This window comes from Otolemur garnettii, unplaced genomic scaffold, assembly GCF_000181295.1.
Source record: "Otolemur garnettii isolate 467f Iridium unplaced genomic scaffold, OtoGar3 scaffold00288, whole genome shotgun sequence".
In the NCBI taxonomy this organism is placed as follows: domain Eukaryota; kingdom Metazoa; phylum Chordata; class Mammalia; order Primates; family Galagidae; genus Otolemur; species Otolemur garnettii.
Genome location: NW_003852683.1, coordinates 978,967 through 998,082, shown reverse-complemented (window position 1 = coordinate 998,082; position 19,116 = coordinate 978,967). Strand labels below are relative to the sequence as shown.

The 19,116-nt window shown below is 45.2% G+C and overlaps 1 protein-coding gene across 1 annotated transcript in view; it reads right to left on the bottom strand.

Annotated features, from left to right (window-relative positions):
• Positions 1-399: 399 nt before the first annotated feature.
• PPP2R1A (protein phosphatase 2 scaffold subunit Aalpha) overlaps positions 400-19,116 on the bottom strand; it is a 27,280-nt gene continuing 8,563 nt past the window's right edge. The window contains exons 3-15 of the mRNA XM_003803241.3: positions 18,349-18,449; positions 14,064-14,296; positions 13,043-13,190; positions 12,766-12,921; positions 8,802-8,916; positions 8,622-8,692; positions 8,075-8,209; positions 6,546-6,719; positions 6,144-6,204; positions 4,978-5,132; positions 3,942-4,084; positions 987-1,078; positions 400-851 (exon numbers count right to left, since the gene is read on the bottom strand). Of these exons, the coding sequence (XP_003803289.1) occupies positions 835-851; positions 987-1,078; positions 3,942-4,084; positions 4,978-5,132; positions 6,144-6,204; positions 6,546-6,719; positions 8,075-8,209; positions 8,622-8,692; positions 8,802-8,916; positions 12,766-12,921; positions 13,043-13,190; positions 14,064-14,296; positions 18,349-18,449 (1,601 nt within the window). The 3' untranslated portion in view covers positions 400-834. The remainder of the gene's footprint in view (positions 852-986; positions 1,079-3,941; positions 4,085-4,977; positions 5,133-6,143; positions 6,205-6,545; positions 6,720-8,074; positions 8,210-8,621; positions 8,693-8,801; positions 8,917-12,765; positions 12,922-13,042; positions 13,191-14,063; positions 14,297-18,348; positions 18,450-19,116) is intronic.

Genomic DNA, 19,116 nt, shown 5'->3' with positions numbered 1-19,116 from the left:
TTCCAGGCACTAATTCTTTCAGTCCTCACCACATTTAACAAAGGAGAAAGTGAGTTCAGAAAGATTGTGCAGCCTGCTCCAGGCCACACAACTACAACTAAAACAACAGGATTTGGGCCCAGGCAGCCCAGCTCCAAGACACCTGCTCCTAACACTAAATAGTCAGCCAACATCTGTGAACCTGAACTGAACTGTGAAACTGAACCACAGGACTCTTCAGGCTAGAAGCACCTTGTGGACCCTCTGCACCCGGGGGGCAGAGGGCTCCCTGGGGAATCCTCTTGTTGGGATAAAGGGATGTAACAGGTCCCCTACCTAGGTCTGCTCCAGAGATAAGGGCGAGGACATGGTCCTGAGGTGGTGACCCACTTCCATGCTGATGACTAAGACCAGAAGATGGACTATTTCTAGACCTTTATTTCTCTGTGAAAGGGGCCAAAAAAAAAGGAGGGTGGAGGAATAAAATAAAAACAGCACAGTTGACACAAAAAAAACCAGTGAGAGGGGAGAAAGGAAGGTGTAGTACATGGCGGGTTCCCCCATTACAGCAGCAGGAGCCAGTGACCTGGGATGCTCATATCTCTCCCCAAGGTAGGCAGAGTGGCCCCTTCCTCCCTGGGTTGCCATCCTGTCCAGCCTCATGCTCCCCTAGCCCCTTGGGAGGTGGACAGTAAGCCAATCTTCCCAGGCTGGGAAGAGGAGGAACCGTGCTGGGGAAGGGGCCTGGGATCAGACCATGCACAGGGAGTAACAGCCAAGTGCCCGCAGTGCCTCCCTGAGGAAGGACTTGGGGAGGTTGTAGGGTGGGTACCAGAGTTGGCTCCTCTTCCAGCGTCAGGCAAGAGACAGAACTGGGAAAATAGGAACAGACAGGAATCAGAACCACAGCACCCTCTGTCCACAGTACTACAGCACTGCCCCGACCCCAGGATCTGCTGTTGTTGCACACACCCTTCTGCCTGGGCTCTGAGCACTACAGGCCTTACCAGTCAGAGCCTCCTGGGCAAAGTACTTGACATCTACATCCTGGTCCTGGGTCAGCTTCTCTAAGATGGGCTTGACTTCACTCTGCAGTGTGCTGGAACAAGAAGGAGATAGGAAAGAGAGGGTAAGCTAGGCTGAACTAGGGCCAAGAGGCAGGCAGAGGGATCCTGACAAAAACATAAGGTAGTAGTTAGTAGTCTCAAGAGTCTGGGAGTTGCATGCATGCGTGCGCAAACGCACAAACATGCACACAAATGAGAAGTCTGACCACTGCACAGTGGGATGGCTATAGTTTAATAATAATATGTTACATATTTCAAAATAGCTAGAAGAAAGAATTTTGCATGTTATCACCACAAAGAAATGGTAAATATTTGGGGCATGGTATATCGAAACACTACTGTGCTCCCCAATATGTAAAATAAAATAAAGCCTAAACTACAAAATACAAAACCAAAAACAGAAGTCTTTGAGATCTTGGATACAATTACTTTGAAGGTCAAAAGTCTAACAAGGACAGATGTCTCTATGGGCAGAACAGGGAGGTCAGAACATCTGGGAAAGTGGAACACAGAATCACAAAACTACAGGTCTCTGGGGCTGAGCAAATGGATGTCTTTCAGTGATTTAACACATATTTACTAAGCTGTGAATTAGGTGTGCACACAATGGTAAAATCACTCCTAGTTCTTGCCCATGTGGCTTTGAGATCAGAAGACACAGACTAAACTGATAATTGGGGAATGGTAAGTGACTCAAAGGGACAGCTCTTGGCCCTGTAGCAGCCAGAGGCAGCATCTACTCTCATCTTCTAAGGGGTCCTAGGGAAAACCACCTGCACTGAACTCAATTATTATTTTGGAAAATGAAGGTGGACTTCAGAGAGAAACTATAAAGGTGTGAGGTTGTGTCTTAAAACAATTACTCTATAGGTCTTGACATAGAAATTAGTCGCTCAGGCTTTGTGTCCTTTTTTAATTGATAGCCAGCTCCCCTTCTCTCCAAATAACCACTGTTCCCACTTCTTTCACCTAGATTCAGTTTGCCTATTTTTTGACCAGATATAAAATGGTGTATTTTCTTGGATTTCACTTCTCATTCAATGTGAGGTCTGTGAGTCACCTGTTTTGCTGCTTACAGCAGGCCATCTGTTCTTTCTCTGCTGAACAGTTTTCCACTATATGAATAAATTACAATTTATCTCAATTTATCTACTCTGTGGACAGGTATTGTTATGGCTACCATGAATAAAGCTACCATGAACATTCTTAGAACAAATAAGCTTTTGTTTCTTTTATAGACCCAGGAGTGTAAGGGTTGGTTCACAGGGTATATTTAGCTTCACTAAAGAGACCAGACTCCAAACTTACAGCCCCACTGCAACAGACACCAGCTGTTCTACATTTTCTTTTTTTTTTTTTGAGACGGAGCCTCAAGCTATCCCCCTGGGTAGAGTGCTATGGCATTACAGCTCACAGCAACCTCCAACTCCTGGGCTCAAGCGAGTCTCCTGCCTCAGCCTCCCAAGTAGCTGGGACCACAGGCGCCCGCCACAACGCCTGGCCATTTTTTGGTTGCAGCCATCATTGTTGTTTGGCAGGCCCGGGCTGGGGATTTGAACCCGCCACCTTAGGTGTATGCGGCTGGCGCCTTAGCCGCTTGAGCCACAGGCGCCGAGCCTACATTTTCAATGACACTCGCACCATTGCTCTTTTTCAGTTGAGCTGTTCTGGGGTATATTGCTCTGGGGTAACAATATCTCACAAAGGTTTAATCTGCATGATCCTGAAGGCTAGTAATGTTAACTACCTTGTCACATGCTTACTGCCTATGTGGGGAGCCTCTTCTTGAAGTGCCTGTTTAAGTCTTTTTGCCCATCTCTTTTGTAGGGTTTCCTCAACTTACTGATTTGTAGACAAGCATTCTGATAAGTCCATTCTTAGAAATATGGGGAGTGTATGAAGCACAAAAGATCATTTTAAACACCTTTTCCCAGTCAAGGGCTTGCATTTACTCTTAAAATGTCTTTTTGGTAAATACTTAATTTTACTGACGGCCAACTTATCATTCACTTCCTTTGGTTTGCTGCTTAACAAATCAATGCCACCCTAAGTTTTACAGATATTCTCCTACCTTTTATTTCAGAAGCTTTTTCCTTTTTTTACCTTTATGGTTCTGGTCTGTCATCTTAAATCTGTTTATGCACTGAGGTAGTTCTTTTATCCCTACATGGATATCCAATGGACCCAGCCATTTCTGGAAAATATGTACATTTCTCCCATGTAACTGCAGTGGTACCTGCTGTTAAGTATGTGTGGGTCTGTTTCTGTGACCACAATTATGTTCCCTTGGGCTATTTAAATTGATTCTCATGCTAACACTTCACTGTTTTATAATTGCTGGTAGCATCATAAGTCTCAGTACCTGGTAGATAAGTCATCAACTTTGTTAGGAATGCTTTAGCTAATTCAGATCTTTGCATTTCCCTATTATTCCCTAACCTTGTCAATTTTCCACAAAAGAATCTACTAAGATTAAATCTAAAACTGATTCAGAGGAACTATCCCATCCATGAATATTATATGTAGGTCTTCTTTAATTTTTCAGTATATTTTATAGTTTTTACTAGAAGTTCTGGCTCTTTTATGATTTTAAAAGTGTAATTATATATAAATTATAGACATATTTACACAAAATGTTTGCAATTTCACTTTCTAATGACTTATTGCTAGTATATAGAATTGCTATCCCCTCACCCTCTCTTCCATTCCATTCTCTAAATTCACACTCTACAGTTAAGAAAACAGACCTCAGGAAGGGGAAAGGATGGGCCAAGGTGATATAGCAAGCAAAGAGCAGTGCTGGGTTTCCAACCCTGGACTCCGTCTTTCAAGGTCAAAGATTAAAATGCCCTGAACAAGCCCCTAGTGGTGTAAGTGGGAGTATCCAGGCCTCACCTGTTGTCCAGGATGGGCCCTATCTTCTGCAGGGACTTGGCCACATTGAAGCGGACGTTGGCAACCGGGTCTCCAGCCATACGCAGGACAGTGGGCAGCATATGCTTGGTAGTGATGTCCTGCCCACAGACTTCCGACAGCACCTATGGGCCAGTGAGTGACAGAGGGGTGACTCTGCCAAGTTTCTGGCTAACTCCTACATCGTTCTTCCTCTGACCAGGCCTTCACTCACTCTGTGAGCAGTTTATCCTCCTCAATCTCCCAACTCCCCTAACACCCTCCCCTAAAGGGATGATTCCTGGGATGGCCCAGTTTCTCTGTCCTCAACTTTCCTTCATTCTGAGTCTTGATTTCTAACCCCTGGCATCCCTCCTCAGTGCAGTGGTCTCCAGAGTGTGGTATAAGAAATTATCATAACACTCAGTTATATTTATTTTTAAACTCCACCCTTTAATTTCTAGCTATGTGTATGGTTTATACTTTAAGTATGCATAATACACAAGATAATTATACTGAAAGCAAATAGACAGGATGTTTCTAACTGTTCTAAGCTTTGCACCCATAACCTAACTAATCTTCACAACCTGTTGAGTGAGTTACTATGATTATTGGTCATATCACAGGTGACAAAAGTGAAGCATTAAGTGGTTGGATGATTTTTCCCAAGGTCCACAGCTAATGTCTGGCGGAGCCAAAATTTAAAAGTAGGTCTCATCTAGAGTCTGCACACTTAACCACTATAGCATAAGTAAATATGTATGCATATTTGGGAAGGGAAGAAGGGTGCTCATAATGCACTGGAGAACACTGCTGTTAACAGGTCAAGTCTCCCTAGCCCAGGGTCTCGTACCATGCAAGTCCCAAACGCCTATGACCTTGACCTTGAAAGCCCCACCTCTGGCCTGTAGTTTCCCCAAGGATTCATCCCGTGACCAAAGATTGCTGCCATTTCTCCACTCCCAAGCCACACGTCTCCCTTGGGGATCTCCACCACCCACCCACTCCCAAGAGGCGTCAGCAGGCAGCAGGTGCTCACATTGATACAGAAGAGCGTGGTCATACGGTGCAGGTAGTTGGGGTCTCCAGACATGGCCAAGACCTTGGGGATGATAGTGGCATGGGCCCACTCCTTTCCAAACTTCTCTACCAGTTTCTTCAGGTTGCTTGTGGCCGCCTCACGAATGGCATAGACTGTAGGTTTAGCGTGAGTGAGAGGGGTGGTAATTGTGGAGGTAAAGGACTGATTTGTGGGTGGAGAGTAACAGTCACACTCGCCACTACTTACTGAGCAGCCCCTAGGTGCCAATGAACTCCAGCTGAAGAGAAAACAGGGCTCACTATGTGCTCTAATAAGGGTTTTCTTTTCATACAGCATCTACTCACACATCCAAAGGCAGGTTCCATTACTGGCCTCATTTTATAGTTGGACAAACTAAAGAGTTAGTGAATGCTTTGTCTAAACAAATTATTTGGTATTTGTACTTCAATGCTGACAGGGAAAAACACTAACTTTTATTTTTTACCACTCTTAGTGAAAACAATAAGGAATCCTCACAATTACCCTGAGATACTGGGATGAGAAGTCCCCCACGTTTCACAGAATGAGTGTGGGGTTGAAAGATGGCAAGTAACTGGCTTAAGCTTCAACAGCCAGGAGGGCATGTTGTGAGTCTATTTGCTCAGCAGCCCTCCAGCTCCACTATTACCGCAATCCCTGGATGATCTGCTCTGTCCCCTTACTCTGTCCCTCTCTAGAATTCTTTTCTTTCATTTTCTTTTTTGAGATAGAGTCTTATTATGTCACCCTTGGTAGAGAGCCGTGGCATCACAGCTCACAGCAACCTCAAACTATTGGGCTCAAGTGATTCTCTTGCCTCAGCCTTCCAAGTAACTTGGACTACAGGCACCCACCAAAACGCCCAGCTACTTTTAGAGATAGGATCTCTCTCTTGCTCAGGCTGGTTTTGAACTTATGAACTCAAGAGATCCACATGCCTCAGACTCTCAGAGTGCTGGGATTGTAGGAGTGAGCCACCACCCAGCCTCTCTTCTAAGATTCTAAAAAGCAAGGGAGCCAGTCCATGTAAGCATTGACAGCATGAGGAAGTGACTCTAGCCTTCCCCATTGCCCTGCTAGCCACAGCCAATCCACCCATCCTTTTAGAAGTCCCTGACCCCTGCCATTCTGCCAGAGACACTCACCATGATCCACCAGCCAGGCCATGCACAAGGAGTTGAGTTTCTCATCAAAGAACTCCACGCCCTACAGGATAAAGGAAGTTAAGGGCTCAGGGGAGAATGGGCAAGAAGAATCACCAGTGACACTATAGAAGAACTACACTCACCCCCAGAAAGACCAAACATTTCTTAACTTCTCCTGAAGTGTTCCTGTTCCTCCTCTCTCCTACTGAATTCTATTCATCTTTTAGGGCCTTATTTCCTGGGTCCCTTCCTCCAGCTGCCAGGCAGTCATCACCACCTCCACTGAGAACACAGGGCCCCCAGATTCCCCATCACATCCCTAGACACACTGCACTGTGATGGGACCCTGGCAGTCTACCTTCTCAAGGCAGCACTGCCTGGCCCCCATGCCTCCTCACTCACCAGCTGTCCAGCCAGCAGAGGCATGTACTCTATGATGGCCAGCCGCACCCGCCACTTAGCATCCTCAGCCAGCTCCACGATGGCAGGGAGAAGGGACTGGGACAGCTGCCTGATGCCAATCACCTCGTTCACACAGTCCAGGTTAGAGATGATGTTTAGCCGCACCTCAGGGCACTGATGAGAGAATAAGAGGCTCTGAGAAAATACACTGCGCAGGGCCAGGTACGGTGGCTCAAGCCTGTAATCCCATCTCTAAAAATAGCCAGGCATTGTGGCTGGTGCCTATAGTCCCAGCTACTCAAGAGGCTGAGACAAGAGGATCACCTGAGCCTAAGAGTTTGAAGTTGCTGTGAGCTTTGACATCTTGGCACTCTACCAAGAGTGACAAAGTGAAACTCTCTCTCAAAAAAAAAATTTAAAAAGAAAATGCACTGCATATAGCCCAGGATGGGGTAAAGAGGCCAAACTGCATTAATTTTGTATAATGGACACATGAGCTCTACATGTTATTCTAGCAAATAAATGAACCTAAGGGTAGTCTTGGGGACCCAGACACAGCAAGCAATGAATAAGGATACTGGCAATTGCTGGGAGGATAAAATAGCCTCAGTTGATACTCCCCCAAATGAAATCCTCCAGGAGTTCCCCTTCCCTCACACATAAAACAATTCATTTATGAAAAGCATGTAAGTCCCTCTTTATAAAAAACCAAGACTCTCCTTTAGGAATGAAGACAGCCAATATTGTTAGGTAGTCTGAAGGCTAAAGAAAATATCTCAGAACCAACACAATTGCTCTCTATAGGCTGTATTAAAGCATTTCTTCCTAAAGCCAAGCATCCTCAGGAAGAGGAGAGGAACAGCCCTAGTGCTCATTAATTTCCTCTTTTCTATTATGTTCCTTTGAACAGTCTACTAGATACTGTTGCTTCAAATGTCTGTGAAACATTGTTCACTTCATGTTATATAAACTGAAACAAGTGATTCCACTATATATAACCTACTTAGATTTTCTTAAAAGGGACATTATACACAATGTTTACAAAAGCCTCAACTATCATAATGGTATTAGGAGAGCCATCCCCCCGCCCCCAAAAGCAGAATGTCAATAAAATTATTTCCACCAGTAGTTTTGGCCCCAAAACCAAACTAGAATCCTTTCTACTCTGTTCCACCTTGGCTCCTATAGTTACTGGCTCTTGGGTACCTGAGTCCAACAGAAATGCTCTGAGGACAGGCTCTCTCTAGGAAAAAATGGCAATGAACCAAGGCTTTTTACCCTTCATTCTTTCTCTAAAGAAAGATTTCTTGGGGCGGCTCCTGTGGCTCAAAAGGGTAGGGCGCTGGTCCCATATGCCAGAGGTGGTGGGTTCAAACCCAGCCCTGGCCCAAAATGGCAAAAATAAATAAAGTTTATCTTTAAAAAAAAAAAAAAAGAAAGAAAAAAAGAAATATTTCTTCAGCAGGAAGCAGCTGACCCACCTGTCACCTCTACAAACCCAGAGCTGAGGTCCCTCCTGTCACCCTCACCTCGTCCTTCAGCTGAGCCAGGAAGAGGGGCAATAGGTGCTCGATGGTGTTGTCTTTCCCCAAAATGGGGGACAGGCCCATGATGACAGAGGCCAACGCTGACTTGACATGCTGGTTAGCATCTGACACCAGCTCCTGGGAGGGAAAAAGAAGGGGGACAGACACTGGGGTCAGGGCAACCCTTGTACTGGCAAGTGCCCAAGCAAACACCAATGGCTAACAAGCTGTGAGACAACAGACTGTTTCTGCCTGTCACTCATGGAGTAAGTCACTTCTGGCACGTCCCAATTACTTAAATGACACCTGCTTCCACCCCCAACCTAAAACTCTGTGGATGAGAGGACTCAGTGATGTATGGGTTTTCCAGGAAGCGCTCCCACCTCCATGGTCAGCCAAAAGCCTCAAGACCCCCAACTGCTTCAAACCCAAGAGCTGCCTGGTCTCAGAGGGCTGGGAACATAGTTTGCATCTGGCTAACCCCAAAGCCCAGCCTCCATCCTCCTGGCAGACTCAGATGTGCTCCATTCCTCCAACCAAACTCTGTTACCTTGATGCAGGGCAAGATCTGGGTCATGATCACATTCTCCCGACAGTCAGCTGAGAGATTTTCACAGAATTCTGTGGGTGGGGAGGAGTAAGGGAGAGGTAAGACCTAATGTCCTAGTTCCACGTTCAGCCCCTCGGACAACCCTCCTCCCCTCGCTGTGTTCTGGTTGCCAGCACCAACCTTTGACCTTGTGGGAGGCTGCGGCCCTCACCTCGGCCTCACAGTCTTTCATCAGATTCTGGAAGGCAGGGACCAGGTCTGTTTTGGTGATCTCAGGTCCCACTGCTTTCTGGAGCTGCAAACAGGAAGAAGGATGGGGGAAATGGGAGTATCCAGCAGGAATCTGGACTAATAAGGCCACAGTTAAAGGCACTGGAATTAGGGGCCAAAATATGGGCTTTAGAGTCATTGCTAAGATCTATTTCCAGTACCATGGAATGACCTCCCTGACCTTGGGCAAGGCTCATTATCTCTCTGAGCCTCAGATTCCTCAGAAGCAGAACAAGCACTGCAGGGGCACTGCATGGTGTTTACATTAAAAATGGTAACAGATCTTCGTATTATTCTGGCTACTGGGGGTTGCATTTTCTGTTAACTGGTCCAAAAACATTCTAAAGACAACAACTCCAACTTTTTGTTTCAAATTCATTTGTATCTTCTAAAGATGTGTTACTAGAAGCATGTATTGAACACTTAGAGAACTAAAAATTGACCTGCCATTGACCTGCCATTCGATCCTACAATTCCATTATTACATATATACCCAGAAGATAAAAAATCACATTACAATAAAGATATTTGTATCAGAATGTTTATTGCAGCCTAATTCATAATTTCCAGGTCATGGAAGAAGCCCAAATGCCCATCGATCCACGAATGGATCAACAAACTGTGGTATATGTACACCATGGAATACTACGCAGCCCTAAAGAAAAATGGAGACTTTACCTCTTTCATGTTTACATGGATGGAACTGGAAAATATTCTTCTTAGCAAAGTATCACAGGAATGGAAGAAAAAGTATCCAATGTACACAGCCCTTTTATGAAACTAATTTATAGCTCTCAAATGAAAGCTACAACTTAATTCTAGCCTAAGAATATGGGGAGGGAGTGGGGAACAGGAGGGGAGAAGGGCGGCCGGGTGGTGGGAGGGTGACTGGAAAGATTACCTATATGGTCTGTCTAACAAAGGTACAAGTGAACTTTTCAAGAACTAGAGTATAAATGTTTTGACACAATGACTAAGTAAATGACATGAAGTCTATGTTAACCAGCTTGATGAAAGTATTTCAAATTGTATATGAAAACACTACACTGTACCCCATGTTTGCATTAATGTATATAGCTATCATTTAATAAAAATAAATGAATAAATAAAAGAAACATGTATCATTTTTGTAATAAAAAATAAAGATGAATGGGGAGGAATGCACAGTAGGCTTTGCCTGGTTCATGGCACCAGATAAGGACAGGTGTGTGAGTCCTACTACAAAGTGGATTCCTGAAAATTTGGTAGGAAGCAAGATGGTTCATTACTAAGAAGGGTACAAATAACTAAAAATCTTGAAGGGCTTCATGCTATCTTGCTCTAATATCTCTTTTTATTCACTTTGCACACAAGGTCTTCAAAGGTCCATGGAAATTGTACTCTATAAGAAAACTATGCACAGATTTCAGAAAATTTTTTGAACCCAAATAAACTTATACTAACTTGTTTTAATGTGTTTGAATAGGATCTAGTTTGAGGCACTTACAAGGATAAGACATCTGTTTGAAAAGATCCCCCTATTAGAGCAACATAAATTCAGCCAAAATTGAAGAAAGAACAAACATCAAATTTATGGTGAAGCTTCAGTGGAAGAATGGTGAAATCACTGATGCTTTACAAAAGTAAATGGGGACAATGCCCCCAAAGAAATCAGCATTTACAAATAGATAACCTATTATAAATAGAGACAAAAGGATGTTGAAGACGGAAGCCTACTGTAGTGAGGCTACATCTACATAAATTTCCAAGGAAAAAATTAATCTTGTGCCCTAACTGAAGACAACCAAAGCTCAAGAACAGAAACAATAGCTGACACCACAGATATCTTGACTGGTTCAGTTTATGCAATTCTGACTAAAAAAGTTGAGACAACTTTCCACTCAATGGGCACCAACACCGTTGCACCCAGATCAGCTGCAAACAAGAGCAGAGTTTTCAATAATAATTTTATACAAGTGGGATCAAGTTCCTGAAGCATTTTTTCAAAAAATTAAAACAAATGATAAAAACACAGCTTTCCCATTATGATCCTGAAGAAAACGCACAGCCTAAGCAATAGCTACCAAGAGGCAGACGTAGCTCCATCAAAATAAAAGCAGATTAGTCAAAAGCAAAGTTCATGGCATCAGTTTTCTGGGATGCTCAAGGCATTCTGCTTATTGATTTTCTGGATAACCAAAGAATAACACCTCTTTATTAGGAAAGTATTTTGAGAAAAGTTAGCCAAAGTTTAGTGGAAAAATGCCAGGGAAAACTTCACCAGAAAGTCCTTCTTCTACCCCACAACAATGATCCAGCTCATTCCTCTCAGTAAACAAGGACAATTTAGGGAGAATTTTGATAAGAAATTTTTGGGCATCCACCTTATAGTCCTGATTTGGCACCTTCTGACATCTTTTTGTCTTCAAATCTTAAAAAATCTTTGAAAGGCACCCATTTTTCTTCAAGCAATAAAAAAGACTGCATTGACATGATTAAATTCCCAGGATCTTCTGTTCTTTAGCTATGAACTAGGTGGCTGATTACCATTTCTTATAAAAATGTCTTACTTGATGAAGCTTATGTTGAAAAAGTTTATATTTTTTATTATTTTTATTTATAAACCTTTTTTTATTTATCTTTTTTATCTTTTAATTCCATTTTTCCATGAACTTTTTGAAGTCCCTTTGGATTTACTGAGTATCTATGGTGTGCCAAGAATTCTTTTAACAGCCTAAAATCCCTCCCCTCATGGAGCTTTTATTCTAAGACCAAGGATAACCCAGTTTATGCTGCTCAGGAGACAAGGAAAGAAAAAGCTTTCCCTAACTGTGGTGCTGCCATGTCCACAAAGCTAAGCTTCTTTAACGTTTTCACAGGAAAAACACATAGTCCATAGAAATGGCATTCTGAGGCTCTGAGTCCTTCCAGCAAATTATCAGTGGAAATAAGTAGAATCACAGGAAAAGGAAGACAGAGTGCGGTAGTCCTTGAGGCTTCTCTGATCTGACCTTGCCTTTTCTCTCTTGCCTGCTCTCTTGCTGGGCCCTAAGACGAGATCTAAATTGTCCTGCCTGCACTTGCTCTCATTCCCAGGGTTCCTTGTCCTCCTGCTGGAGCACAGTTCCTCTCTTAGCTCTTGTCCACTCACCTTCTGACTTCCTAGAGGAGGGTACTACAGTAGCAGAAAAGCATAGCACATGGGGAATGCCCTTATGTAATCTTCCTTTTGCACAAGGGAAGAACCAGCCACAGCAGCACTTCCTCTCCTGAGTATGTTTGTCTGCTCTTGCACCTGTGACATCTTATTACCAAATTCCCTCTAAGTTGATCTTCCCCTTCACACTGCCTGGCTCCTTAAAGGCTAGGAATGTACCAAAATCACTATACCCCAGTGCCCAAAGAATAGCTGGTGCTCAACAAACATGTTTGTGGAATGAGGAAATTGAGTCTACCATGGAAAGTGCACTGTCCTGGGAAAGTCACAGACCTAGAACCTTGTCTCCATTATGACTGGCTGGTGCTATCACTCTGACCAGTCAATTAAACCAATTAAACTTTTTAGGCTGTCTTCCCTTGTGCAAAAGGAAGATTACATGAGGACACTCCCCACATGCTACACTTCTCTGCTCCTGTGGTACCCTCCTCCATGAGGTCTGAATGTGGCCTGAGAATCCTAAAATACAGCACTTCAGTTGCCCCATCAATCAACCAGGATTGACACATTAAGTAAGATCCAATTGGATGATCAGAGATCTTACTGCTCCAACACCCAATTATTCTGCTGGCCTAATAGGAAAGCTCAATTCCTACATGTGGCCCTCCCCCTTCCCCTCTTGGTGTCCTCCCTGATGTCTCCACCTGAGGGCCAATGTCAATAGTCCCTCTCACCTACCTCTGTAAATTTGTCAGCTACCATGTAGCGGACACGCCAGGACTTGTCTTCAGCAGCCTGGCGCAGGGTCGGCATCACCAGGGCCTCCAGATCCTCCTGGGGCAGGAGCTGGGCGATGTTCACGCATGCCTCCACCGCCAGTAGCCGCACCGAGTCCTGGGGAGAGGGTTGGAGCGGGGGAGGGCAGAAGAGGCCCCCAGTGAGCTCTGGGATTCTCTTTCAGGGGCAGAGTTCATAACAGAGGAGAGAGTAGAGAGGGCTGGGGAGCAGAACGTACCTGCTCGTCAGAGGCCAGGTTGGAGAACATGGGAATGATCTCACTTTTGACATTGTCCAGCTCCAGCACCTTGGCAAATTCCCCCAGCTTGGAGGCTGCGGCCCGCCGCACCATGGGGGTATCGTCTGAGCACAAGTTCCGGAAATACCTGGGAGTCAGGGAAGGGACTCAGGAGAAGAAATCCCTGGGGATCCTAAAGCAGCATGCAAAGCAGTGGAGAAGAGCAAGCATAGACTCTGCAGTCACAGAGGTCCTGGCTTTGGTTGGGGAACCTTGGGCAAGTGATGAACCTCTTGAGTCTTCCCAGTCCTATGAAATGGAACGGACAGGAAAAGTACCTATGCCACAGGGTCTGGTGAGGCTTAAATGAGATAATACATGCAAGACACTTAGAAGCCCATCTACCTGAAATAAATCTATTGCCAATAGTAGGTGCTGATGGTTATATTACTATGACCACATAAAACTGCTTAACTGATGCTGGTCTAGGGCCATTGAAAGGTTTTATTTCAGCAATGATTGCTCTAGCCAGAGATATGAGGAGCTCGCACAGATGTCTAAACACCTGGGTACAAACTAGTATCCTGGAATAACACCACAGGGCCTGTGCCTAATGCTCTGGAATCTGGCGAGTGGTGGCGGAGGCAGCATTAAACTGAGATGGTGCATCCGCCCCAGGTCCTAGGCCTGCAGCAGGCCTAAGGCACTAACAGACATCATCTGTTGAGTGCTTCTATGTGCTGGATTTTGCACTAAACACTTTATATGTAATAATTCTCTTAAATCTTCACAATAAGCAATAGGAGGAAGGAATTATCATCACCTTATTTCCTATGTGAACAAAAGTCAGAGCCACTGAATTTACCCCTGTCCAGAGACCACATTCTGCAGGACACAGCCTCTCTGACAGGTAGGTCAGCCAGAGCTGGGAAAGCCCAAGCATACCTAAAGGGGGATGAGGTGTTAGAGAAGGGAACTGTGCAGAGGGGAAGCTGGGGTCCCCAATGATGGAGAGACTCACTGTCGAAGTTCTGCCTTGACAGCACTGGATACTCTGGGGTAGCAGACAGAGAAAAGGCCACAGGCCGAGGTACGGGAGGTGAACCAGTCGCCGCCCGCCAGCCGCTTCACCAGTGGCACAAAGTGGGCCTCCAGGTCAGAGGGTGAGTGCTCGTGAGAGATGGCCCGCAAGGATTCTACTGCTTTGTCCCGTACCACCGTCTCCTCCACAGTGGCCAGGGACTCCAGAGGCGGCTGTGGTGAGAACACAAGGTTACTGGGCAGCTCCCTCCCCATCTCCTGCAGCCCCACCCAGCAACACCTTGAAGGATCATCTCCTCAAAGCAATCTTCTCTGATCATCTCATCCCAGCCTTCCAGTGTGCCTTCCACAAAGGTTTTTATTTAAGGATCCTTGAAGGAGTTTCACTGGAGTCCATGAACTTAAAACTATACACAGTGCATTGTGAGGAGAGGGCTCCACCTGTCCTTAGCTTCTCAAAATGCAATAGTCATCCCTGACATTGCTGCATCATCTGTTCCAGGGGTGCTTATTCTTCCTCACTGAATCCTGAGGTAGATCCTGCAACTGTCCTCATTTTAAAGGCACAGATGGGCCAAGGAACTTTCCCAGACTAGTAATATCTACAGGTCAGGACCTAAAACCAGGCCACTTGGCTCCAACGCTTCCAAATGAAAAGTGCAGCTGTGGTTTCGGACACAGTTCTGGTGACTATGATCAGGATCTCACATTTCTGGGGAGCCCTGGAGCTCATGACTGCTCACTGTTACTGTGGGGACTGAAATGTTTGTGTTCCTTCAGGGACATCTAATTGGCTTTCCACTTTGTCCCCAGAGCCCAGCAGCACAGGGGAGGAACTCCATAATTACTGACCTAGTGAAGGAAGACTCAATTTATCCCAATATATCTGGTTCAAAGAAAGGTGTCAAGGTCTGTGAAATCCAACTGTGCCTGACAGGCATTTAAGCCAAAAAGAAATCATAAGTGGAAATGGCTCCAGGGCCCAGGCAGGCAACAAAACGAAGTCATCAGCAAAGGTGTCAGGTAAGGCTAAGGATGGGGTTAGGGAGACAGAGGGAGAGAAAGGAATGGTAGCAACCTGGAACCCCATGGTCCAGGGAGTACAGCTGTTCCCACCTCCATCAACTGTCACTGTGGGAGAATACAGCTGGTGAAAACCAAATCTGACTTTCCAAAAGCAGCTAAAAACCAGTCTTACATGTGAAAAATCTCATTTAATACATGACATACATGGGTGAATCTGAAAACAGCATGCTATGTAGAACAAGCCAATGGTCATAAAAGAACAAATATATTATGACTCCAATTACAGGCAAACTCATGGAGACAGAAAGTAGAACAATGGCTGCCAGGAACTGGACAGGGGACAGAGTTCAATGGGTAATGGGTACAGAATTTCAATTAAGGAAGATGGAGTCTTAGTAGATCTTAGAGATGGTTGGTGGTGATGGTTGCACAATAACATGGATGTACTTAATGCCACAGGATTATACACTTAAAAAATAATTAAGTGTAGTCCCCAGATCACCCACAGGAAGATTACCAGGAGGCCCATCCCAGCATGAACCCAAAGGTTCACGCTATCTGGAGGCAGGGCCAAGGAGTGTGTATGCTGAATGGCAAGTGATGTTTTATGCACAATGAAGGCGTGCTTCATGAGACCTCCCTATAAAGCCTGAGGGTCTCCAGGTAATTACCTTCCTTTCTTATGCTGAGAATAAGGGCTAGGGACAAGTTTAACACAACTAGACACAGCTAGGTCTCCACTAACCAACATTTTGGAATGAAAGTAGGCAACAGTCACTTTCTAATTTCTCATAATTTGTTGAAATCCAGGTTAAGAGCCATCTCCAAGAAGCCTTCCTTCATGACCCCCATCCCATCTAAAGCAGGTTAGATGTTCCTCTTGGTCCTATACCTCTGATCATGGTAGCAACCAGGAGCTCTCTGAGGACCATACAGCATAATGGCTAAGAACCAGGAACCTGGCTCAGCACCTGTAGCTCAGTGGCTAGGGTGCCAGCCACATACACCAGAACCGGCAGGTTCAAATCCAGCCTGAGCCTACAAAACAACTACTACAACCAAAAAAAAAAAAAAAACAGCGGGGTATTGTGGTGGGCACCCGTAGTCCCAGCTACTTCGGAGGCTGAGGCAAGAGAATCACTTAAGCCCAAGAGTTTGAGGTTGCTGTCAGCTGTGATGCCAAAGCACTCTACTCTACCCAGGGCAACAGCTCGAGAGACTGTCTCAAAAAAAAAAAAAAAAAAAAAAGAACCAGGGACTTGGGGTTCAAATCTGCCCTGTCTCTGCCTATCTTGGGCAATTCACATAAACCAGCCTGTGTCCCAGCTTCCTCACCTGTGCAAGGGGCCAACTCCACTGCACAACTGGAGTATGCTCAGCAGACACTGACTAAGCACCAGCTATTCTGGTGACTCACCTCTGGGTTCCCAGGACTGCTTGGCCCACAGAGGGCCTTGGGACATGTCTGCTGGCTGATGTGAATGTCATGGAGGTCACACCTCCCATGTCCCAGAGGTAACAAGGGAACTGCTTCCCAAAAGGAACCATGGGTTGACTGGGGTTTCCCTTACTGAGAATATTCTGTGGGGTGACCGTGACCTAGCGGGGGAAGGATCCCCAGGTTCCAGCCCCAGCTCTGCAGCAAGCCCAAGATCCAACCCCATTTGTAGGCCCTGGGAGCCCTGATTAAGCCTTGGGATTTTAGGAAAATGGTGTTTTCTGTTCCCAAGTCCTCTAAGGAGGTGCTAAAAGCTGTCAATTCTCTCCTCAGAAATTCTCATGGACAAATGCCAGGGACTACAGTTTCATGAAATTCAAGAAACTCTTTTCCGACTGGTCTCCAGATCCCTTCATGGTCAAGTTAATAAGCCCTGTTCTGTGTAAAATGTATGAAATGATCTCATTACATACAATCTTCTGAGTGTCCATACGCACAAATTATACACATATGCCCGATGAAAGCTGAGATAACAAAATTTAATGGTAAGTATCAAATTTCCTTAGACAATGCTGTTTGGGAATAAAACAAAGGACCATATTGCTCAAATCCAAGATCCTAATGATTGTGAACAGCATTGTTATTTCTTTTTTTTTTTTTTTGAGACAGAGCCTCAAGCTGCCCCCCTGGGTAGAGTGCCATGGCTTCACAGCTCACAGCAACCTCCAACTCCTGGGCTCAAGTGAGTCTCCTGCCACTGCCTCCCAAATAGCTGGGACCACAGGCACCCACCACAACGCCTGGCCATTTTCTGGTTGTGGCGGCCACTGTTGTTTGGCGGGCCTGGGCTGGATTTGAACGTGCCACCTTAGGTGTATGTGGCTGGCGCCTTAGCCAGGTGAGCCACAGGCGCTGAGCCAGCATTGTTATTTCATACACCACTAAAAGGAAGGCAGGCTACTGATAACAAGTGCAAAGCACCATCAGGTGTAGATGCTGAATCATGAAAACACCATGTCTTAGAACCCATGAAATACAGAATTACTGGGAGAGTGCAGAGGAGGTAGCAGGGGTGGCCTAGAATTCTGAGGAATAGAGAAAAAAAATCAAGGGAATAGACAACCCAGATCATTTTCTCACAGTTACTATTAATATTGGACCATCTTTATGTCCCCGACATCACCCAGAACTGGGACAAACATGTGGGCAATGGGGTGGGAGCCTGGGGAAGCACCAATGGACAGATGTATTCTAGCTCTGCCACTTAGTAGCCTCTCAGCACTCCAGGTGACTCTTCTATAAAAACAGAACCCTTCCTACCCCAAAGGGTAACATTGACATCATAACAAAAATAACAATCACAGTTAACATCTTGTAGTACTTACTAAGGGCCGAGTACTGTGCTAGAGCTTTTTAAGCTGATTATCAAGGAAGATTTTAAGGATCCCCATTTTCCAGATGAGGAAAGTATAGAGAGGTTAAGTAATTCTCTTACAAGTCACACAGCAAATAAGTGGTAGAACCTAGTCTGACTCCAAACCCAAATATATATATAGGATCCCAGGCGGGACTGGGCACCTGTAAGGTAGGTGCCCAGTAATGTAAAGATGACACCTGCATTTCCAGCATCACTATATTAAATATCTTTACTGACTTGCTGGATTCAAGTGACTGTTGAAGGCCCATCTGTTCCAAAGTGACTGCTGGTTTCCCCTACATTCTCCCCTCCCTGCCTTGAGCTTGCAGGACCACATGTCTGACCCCAAGAGGCTGACAAGGGGACTCCCTGTCTTCCACTCACCAGCAGGCAGTGCACATACTCTGGGCCTCCAACCAGAGTAGTGAAGGTTCCCAGCTGTTCTGCCAGGGCCAAGAGGACCTCATCTTCATCATAGATGGTATCTGTGGAACCAAGAAAGACTCTATTACAGTTCCACCCCCAGTCTGACCCCAGCTCACCAGTAACACAAGCTTAGAACAAGCAGATTTCACTCAGCCCCTCAGGCTGTTGGCAGAGTCTCTCCAGATGCCCACTTCCTTCTGCTCTCCACCTATGCTAGCACTGAGGTCAGGCCACAGGTTTGGGTCCAAAGACAAACCCTCCAAGGCCCGTTCTGCCCTTTACTAGATGATGGGGACTGGGTGAGTGATCCCAGCTCTTCAAGCCCCAGTTCCGCATCTGCAAAATAGTGTGACCATCTCTCCTTCTCATATGGTGAGGAGCAAATAAAATCAGGAATATAAAGTGAGGAGCATGGCAAATGGTAGCTTTTTTGTTTTGGTCCATGTTTAAGGTGACCAGATTTTAACACTGGTAAAGCAGAACACCACTGACAGGGGGGAGGTGGGGGGGTTCTTAATTAAAAATTTGGTCTATATGCAGAAACAAAAATTTTCATAGAACGCAAAAATAGTATTGTAATACATTTTTTTCAATTTCGACGTAAGTACAATTTACAAATATAATACATTAAAAAAAATTAAGTATAGGGCAGTGCCTGTGGCTCAAAGGAGTAGGGCACTGGCCCCACATGCCAAAGGTGGTGGGTTCAAACCCAGCCCTGGCCAA